This window comes from Triticum dicoccoides, chromosome 3B (assembly GCF_002162155.2).
Source record: "Triticum dicoccoides isolate Atlit2015 ecotype Zavitan chromosome 3B, WEW_v2.0, whole genome shotgun sequence".
Taxonomy (NCBI): Eukaryota; Viridiplantae; Streptophyta; class Magnoliopsida; order Poales; family Poaceae; genus Triticum; species Triticum dicoccoides.
In genome coordinates this window covers 14,652,642-14,661,328 of record NC_041385.1, presented here as the reverse complement: position 1 = coordinate 14,661,328, position 8,687 = coordinate 14,652,642, and the positions used below count along the sequence as shown (strand labels likewise).

At 44.6% G+C, this 8,687-nt stretch overlaps 1 protein-coding gene across 1 annotated transcript in view; it reads left to right on the top strand.

Annotated features, from left to right (window-relative positions):
• The first annotated feature begins 1,432 nt into the window (after positions 1-1,432).
• LOC119280512 (putative receptor-like protein kinase At4g00960) overlaps positions 1,433-8,687 on the top strand; it is an 11,654-nt gene continuing 4,399 nt past the window's right edge. Inside the window, exons 1-2 of the mRNA XM_037561340.1 lie at positions 1,433-2,420; positions 2,526-2,650. Coding sequence (XP_037417237.1) covers positions 1,433-2,420; positions 2,526-2,650 — 1,113 coding nt within the window. The remainder of the gene's footprint in view (positions 2,421-2,525; positions 2,651-8,687) is intronic.

Below are 8,687 nucleotides of genomic sequence, written 5' to 3'. Positions count from 1 at the left end.
CCACGATGGTGTCGGCGACGAGATCGGCACGGACGATCGACGGTGGTGAAGACGGGGACGGGACGTGACGGACCGCTAAACCTAGACAAATATTAAGGAAAATGGAGCTTAGAGGTCGAGCTTGGAGAGGAGAAAGCTTAAGTAGTGTGGCTCGGGCATTCCATCGAACACCTCATGTGCATAGGAGGTGAGCTAGAGCACCACAAAACCCTCCACTGCTCTGCTCGGGGGCGAGGGGTACATATAGGCATGTCATTGGTCCCGGTTCATGGCATGAACCGAGACTAAAGGGAAGTCTTTGGTCCCGGTTCAAGCCACCAACCGGGACCAATGGTGGTGGGCCAGGAGCGAGGCCCATTGGTCCTGGTTCGTCCCACCAACCGGGACCACAGGGGCCAGACGAACCGGGACCAATGCCCCCACGAGGCCCGGCAGGCCCCCTGGCCTCACGAACCGGGACTAATGGGCTTATCTGGCCCGAACGTAAGCCCTGTTTTCTACTAGTGATATAAGATTCCTTGCGGCTAAAGAAGAGCTCCAACTAACTTATGAGGTGACCACAAGGCGACACCACACGCCCTGGGGAGGACGGGGGGGGGGGGGGCGCTCTGTTTCCTTGTGGAGGCTGTGGGACCCCGTTTGCATTGATTCTTTCTCCCGAAAATCACATATATTCCAAAAAAAATTCTCCGTCAAATTTTATCACGTTTGGACTTGTTTACTATAGATTTTCTGCGAAACAAAAATCATGCAAAAGAAACAAAGACCTGACACCGGGTACCCGAACAATAAGTTAGTCCATAAAAATCATATAAAGGTGAATCAAAAGTCAAAACCATATAAAACTCATGTAAATATAGTATTAGTATACTTCATAAATTGTAGATACGTTGGAGACGTATCATCATCCCCAAGCTTAATTACTGCTCGTCCTCGAGTTAATACATGATAAAAATATATTTTATGAAGTGTGAGTGCCGTATGTGAGTAATACGGTAAGGCAATTGGTTGAGATAAGGCTTTGCAAGCCTATGTATTTTTGTATGTGTCCGATTGCCATGTCTTTGTCAAGAAAAAAAGAAGAAGAAGTTGTTTTCATAAAAAAATATACAATTTTCTTTTTGCGAGGTGAAAATTATACAGTTTTGCTAAAGCACATCTAGATGTGCTCTAAGTATTACACATCTAAATCCTATGTTATTGATTTTACACTAAGATATATACACGTATTTTCCTTTGTCTTTTTTTTTCTATTTTAATTGCATTTAGATTTAGATGTGCAATAACTAGGCCCTAGACAGACCCAAAATTATACCGCATATATAGATAGAGATAGACATCGTCCTAAACCATTACGCCTCGACGCCTCGAGTGATACATATGCCGGCACCGGGACGCGTACGTGCACCTCGGAACTGCGCCGCCGCACAAGATGGACATACTCTCAGCGAGCACTACCTCCGTCGTGCTGCTACTGTTATCATCACTTTGCAGCTTGGTAACGCCGTCTGCCGGCGCCAGGGCGGAGCTCGTGACGTGGGAGTGCAACAACGGCACGTACTACTCTGAGAACAGCACCTACCAGTCCAACGTCCGCACCCTCCTGGCGTCCCTCGCCGCCAACGCCTCCCGCTCGCTGTTCGCAACGGCCGTCGTCGGCGCCGGCCCCGACACGGTGTGGGGCCTTGGGCTCTGCCGCGGCGACGCCACCAACGGCACAGAGTGTGCGTCCTCCTGCCTCGCCCTCGCGCCGGAGGTCGCATTCGGCAGGTGCATGGGCGTCATGGACGTGTCCATCTTCTACGACCGCTGCACCGTCCGCTACTCCTTCCGGGACTTCCTCACCAACCCGGACAACGGGCAGGTGCAAGCCAAGGGAGCCAGCGACGATTCCGTGCCCCCCAGCGACGCCGGCCGGTTCGTCGCAATCATGGTGAACCTCGTGGCCGCGCTCGCCGACTGGGCCGCGTTCAACACCACGTCCAGGTACGCCGCCGGGGTCATGGTCTCAGACCAGGGATTCCCGGTCACCACCAGCAAGGAGGTGGTGCACAACATCAACGGGATGGTGCAGTGCACACCGGACCAGGCGCCGGGCCCGTGCCGCGCGTGCCTCCAGGGGCTCATCGACGAGATGCCGGCGTTGTTCTTCAACGGCAACGTCGGAGGGAGGATCCTCGCCATATGGTGCAGCCTCAGGTTCGAGACGCACGAGTTCTACGACGGCAGCCCCGCGGTGAAGCTCGCCGCCCCGCGGCCCACGCCGCCGCCACCTTCTGCCCTCCCGTCTTCTACTAGAGACGGGATAAGGTGGCGACAACATGCGGCGACAGTATCAGCCGTTGTTCTCGGCGTCGCGGTTATCCTCATGTCCCTATCTATGATCTTCCTATGGAGAAATAAGGCCACGACACAACTCTGTAAGAAGTTTTTGTTTTTGTTTTGAAATTGCATCCATAACTGGTGTTATCAAGGAGATGGTCCAGTTCAGTAAGAAATTTTCCCTCTCTTTAATTTGTATTCAGCTTACCAAGAAGATGATGAAGACCCTGAATCACTTCTGTTTGACCTGCCAACGTTGAGGCAAGCAACGGACAATTTCGCCGAAGAGAATAAGCTTGGGCATGGAGGCTTTGGGGCAGTATACAAGGTATGTACGATTGGTACATGCAGAACAGACACCTAACCTGCCATTCTTAAAAAAGAGAGGGACACGTCTCTATAATTGTGGTCTTTTGGCATGGAGAGTGGATTTTTCAAGCAAGTTTCAGAAAAAATTGACAAAACAAATCCCACATGTAGACGTATATGTTCCCTACATATTTGGAAATTTGAATTAATATCTTTATCTGTGTGCTATAAAAATGGTAAATTTGTATTTGGATCTGTAATACCCATTCTTTCTAAAATATAAGGCATATAAGTTTTGTCCTAATCAAGGTTTTGTATTTCCGAATTAAAAAAATCAGACCACAATGGAATCGGGGAGAAGTATCAGTAAGAATCCCAAATAGATAACTGAAATTTTCAAATTCTAAATCTAGTTAATTACAACATGGTTTTTATTTAGACATATTGCATTTAGTATGGCATGATTGCTATTGTTTCTAGATAACTGAATTTCACAGAAACTTAGATTCAGAACGAGTCCCAAAACCATGGTCCTAAGTAAAAAAATAATAAAGTTTGACAAAGTTTATTTATAAAAAAAATCAACATCTACATGAAATCAATATCAGTAGTTCGACTTAATTAAGTCAAAATATATACGACTTATATTTTTGCAAAGGATGGAGTAGCAAATAGTCCATCCAATATAGAATCTCATATTTTTCTTTTTGTGTAGCCCAAAAATAAACATATATCTTCGTGAGATTTAACAGGTACATATATAGTGAGCATATATGTGTGCATGTGAAAAAAATCAAAATTGTTTGAAGTCTAAAAAGGGTTACAACTACAAACTACTACCAAAATAACTATAGGACTATGCCCGTGCATTGCAAAGGAAGAAAAAATTGTCGTGAATGTAGTGAGGATTGTATGTCTGACCATAACGTTGATTGTGTTACAATGAGAGAGAAAATCGGTGCAAATTTCATATGGCTACGGACAACGACATCAGAATTTTACAGAAGAGATTACATGATCGAGTCCACTACACGCTCACCACTGATTCAAGTTTACGACTGGCAGCCCATAGTTCCCGTATGTGCGAACATTGCGTTGATTGTGTTACAGTGAGATATATAATTGGTGCAAATTTCATATGGCTACGGACAACGACATCCGATGTTTACATAAGAGATTATATGAGTACACTACACACTCACCAATGATTCAAGTTTACGATCCCGCTTGGCAGCTCATAATTCCCATTTTAAAATCGATGGTGCAAGGCTGCAGGAGCACGTCCTCTTTTAATTTTGCAGATTATGTGATTAACGCCCAATCATGGGATTATGCACCTCCTCTGTTCTCATTCCCTGTTTGTTATTTCTGAGGCGGCTTGCTGACATTTCAAACAATTTGTGAACGTATATAAATTGATGAAATTTAGTGTAAGGAACCGAGGTGCAGAGCGGCGTTTCTGCTCCCGGGCTCAGATGAGCCCGGGCAATATAAAAGAAAAATTAAAAATAGATTTTTTCATAAAATCCCCTTTTTTTTGCAAGCAAGGTGCTTATGTGTGTGATGTTCGTGCAAAAATTGGTGGAGTTTGAACATCCGAGGAGCGCGCGACAAAAAAGATAAAATTTGGCTCTGTGAATAAGGTTACTGCTCACGCACTGTTTGGACCGATTTTCTCTTTTTTTTTCCACGAGCTCCTCAGATGTCCAAACGCGATGAAATTTTGCACGAACATCATGCACGCGAACATCTTCCATACAAAAAAATTCCAATTTTTTTGGTCTTTTCTAGTAATTTTGTTTTGAATTTACTATAGCTCAGGAGCAGATGAGTCCGGGAACCAAGTTGGACTTTCGACCGAGGTGAGACTATTTAGGGCATGTGCAATGGTGATATCTTAGGAGTGTCACATAGGACAAATGCTGACGTGGAGGAGAAAAAAATCATAAGAGTCTTGTTTTCTCTTATTTAAGAGATGATCTTTTAGCACAATATGTCTTACCATGTTTTTAGGAATAACTAGTTATCGAAGATAAAGCTAAGATATAACCCACTATTAGACATTTTTTTTCATATTTAAATTACATGCAAGACTTAAAATAAGATTGTCTTATCAATCATTGTACATGTCGTCGTGCGTTCTATATCTTTTCTAGCACTTCCTTCAGGTGGGTGTATTAGTCCGGTAGTCATCACAAGATATTCCTGGTTTTTTGCTAGCTAGGCATTAATTGATGGAATCAGGCAACGAAGGAAAGGAAGGAGAAAACTGCTTCCGCTATAATCAGGAATTAATATACGTGATTAATGCTTTGCATGGAATCATCCAATGAAGCATTAATAACGGACTCGCCTAAGTTGAATTGGGAAAATCAACCACGATATTTATTTGTTATATCTATATATAATAAAGCTCTACTTGTTTTATGGAACAACTGATTGGGTATGGTGCCTAGCGTATACATTGTAACTGATAGAGGGAATAGAGAGGATTGGTGGAATTATTTGATTTATTGCTTGAGCCTCGAGGGCATATATATAGGTGTACATGATTAACTTGCAGTACAAGACAATGTAAAATAAATCCCACAATATCTTATCTTTTCTAACTATTCATGATACTCAACATCCCCGCAATCATAACAGTAGCGATGCCGATGGTGAGACTGAAGAAGAATCCGAAGGTAAGCCGACAGACATCCTCTCACAGCCGCAATGGTCGATGCATCGCGAAAGTCGTCGCTGGAGTGGAAACCAACGAAGTTGCTCAAGCATGGCAGGAGCACCTTGTACAGATGTTGAGGTAGCTGAGAGTGTAGGATGGTGTAGCTGTGATCGAGGTAGTCGTGCGAGAGACGTCGTGGTCAATGTCGAGTCGGGGTGGCCGGTGTCGAGGTAGTCACCATGGACCGGGAAGAAGAGCGGCGGCGGCGGCTTGGTCAAGAGCGCGGCGACGGTGCTCGAAGTAGGCAAGGAAGAACCCGACATCGTGATGAAGACCGACACAGACGGTGGCATTCCTGCGCCTAGAAAAGCCGTGTGGCGCATAGCACATAGAACTCGATGCGCATGGACGACGAAGTGGACCGCCTGCCATGGCGCTACATCCCGAAGGGGCCACGCAGCGACAAAGCGTGTGTCGGGGCCAGCGACGGCAGGGACCGCGTGCCATGCTCGCTATGACCCGAAGGGGCGACGCATCGGCAATGCGTTGGTTGGTGCAACTGCGGGACCGGCCTTAGGACGGCGGTGTGGACCGCGTGCCGCAACGCTATGACCTGAAAGGGCTACACAACAACAGAGTGGGTCGGGGCCGCCGCTGGGATAATCACCGGGCGGCGGCACTGCGGCCCGACGGGGAGATGCAACGGCAGCCGGTAGCTTGATCGGTGGAGGGTGCGCTGTACTCGGGTACAGCGCAGCGACGGCCGGTAGAGCGACGAGAAGGCAGACACCCGGATGACAGCTGTGACGGGCCGATGTGTCGCGCGCGAGGCCGCCGGGTCGGTGAAGAGCCCTGGTGGTCGCGCCGGTGTCCGAGTAGAGGCATGCGGGGTCGACAATGGTAGTGGGCGACGCAAACCGATCTTAGATCGAAAAACCAAAACCGATCTTAGATCGAAAAACCAAAAAGAAACATCGATCAATGCGACCAGCGAGACCGAGAAAAAACCGAATCAAAGGATCAGGAAAAAAGACTCTTTAGGGCAACCGGTCAACACAACCCGCGGACGAACACTAGGTACGGGCGACATGGCCGCCGGTGGCAGTCATATAGATCAACCGCCCCGGGGGCGGCGCGGTGCAGAAGCAGCGGCGGCGGCTAGGGTTGTGGATCGGGGTTAGACTGATACCATGTTAGAGGAAATAGTGAGGGATTGGTGAAATTGTTTGATTTATTGCTTGAGCTTCGTGAACACACACAAACTGAGCCTGAGCGTACTATAACTAATTGTACGCTCCGCCCAGCGCCCGACCGAACCAGCCACACACACCCCACCCCACGCGCTAATTATTTTTCGGGTCCATGTGCCTCCAAACGCGGGTGATAAGGTGGTGTTTGGTTCAGGGACTTTTTAGTCTCAGAGACTAGAAAAAGTCCCTAAAAAGTCCCTAGGAAACAAACGGGAGGAACTTTTTCTACAGGAACTAGAAAAAAACTCCACTAAAGAGTCTTTTTTGATTAGTCCCTGGGACTAGAAAAAGTCCTACGACTTCTGAACCAAACACCCCCTAAATCCATCGTAATGTGTGGGCAGAATGTAGATTTGGCCTTCGCTGTGGAGCATCACTAGCGTAGCACCCTAGTAATGAAAGGATATCTAGTATCGTCTCAAAAAAAAGAAAGAAAGGATATCTAGTAATTAGTAATGTGCAAATGGTAATGTGATTACTACCTATCCGGCAGCCAGTAGCAATTGGCAGGGGGTAAAATTTCTAGAACTAACTCATTTTAATCCAAGTCTCAGTTTCTTTTCTTTTTTTGGAAAGGAGGATACCCCTGCCTCTGCATCAATCGATGCATGTAGCCATAAGTCCCAGTGTCTTACTAGATTAACAATTACTATATTGTACAGTCTTGATAAAATTTGGATTTGATGTATATATTATCTGCATTACTATTGATCAAATGATTTTACTATTGAATTTACCAAAGAAAACCCTATAGGTACTATTCTCAAGCAATTACTAGAACTGGCATCATTTTAATTGTAGCATTACCATGTGCCTAAATTATTTTACATTGGAGCATGGAGTACTAGTGTGTGGCAGAGAGTAATGGTTACTATATGTTTCCTAAACTATTACCATACTTAGTTATAATACCTGCGTAGACCCAGTAAAGCTTCTAGTGGTGTTACCATTAGTAAAGCTTCTAGTGGTGTTACCATTTTCTCGGCCCCTTTTACTGCCAATAATTAGCCATGTAGTTGCAGAACGTAGGTGAACCACCACGGATCATAACAAAAAGAAGAGGCATTACTATTTTTTCCATAAGGTTTTACCTTCAGTAATTAGCGACCGAGGAGGTTGGAGCGACGCACAATAAGGAATTCTGCGCGCTCGCGTAGTTTAGCGCTACCGTAGTTTAGCGCCCGCGTAATGTTTCCTACAAGCAGTGGTAGTTAACATCACTTGCGTTTTGTATGTTGTATGTAGTATCTGTCGAAACCGAGAGTATATATGTGTAGTATGTAGTATATAACAATGATTAGGTAGTATATATATTATTTTTTAGGTAGTATGTACCATTTTTTGAGTATGTTCTTTTTTACATACAAATATGTATGTATTTCACAAATATAACAAAAACTATGGGCTCATATGCAATTTTTTCATGTAACTTGCTTTGAAATAGCTTAGATATAGTATATGAACATATTTAAAATAATAAAATAGTATATATAGTACCATATGGTAGTATATGAGACATGTGGGGTAACTACCACCGGGTGGTAGGATAGATTTTCCCTATATGTATGTATGTATGTATAGGGACATATGATCATTTGAAGTACAAGGCGATAGAATAAATCGTACGGTATCCTCTCTTTCCTACTAATCACCCTAGTCACCTCATCAGCAACGGGAGTGATATAGTCCTGTGCTCAAATCACGACTTTAGTTTTTAATTTTTAGTTTGGGCGAGTGGACAGCAGGGGGTTTCTGCAAGAAAACGACTCACTTAAACCTGAACCGCAAATTGATATAAAGAAACAGCATAGGGTTTTCTGCAAAAGGCATGACATACGGGCCCAAACTTTTTTCCTTTATTATTATTGCTGTTGTTATTATTATTATTATTATTATTATTATTATTATTATTATTATTATTATTATTATTATTATTAGTGTTAGTGTTAGAAGGGAGAGAGATCGGTGGAATAGTTGGTTATATTGCTTGAGCCTCATGGGCATATATATAGGAGTACAATTACCAACTTGAAGTACAACAAAAGGCATGAATAAATCCTAGTTTATCTTGCCTTTCCTAATAATCAATATACCCAACATCCCCCCGCAGTCACAACGGTAGCGACGCTGACGGTGAGACT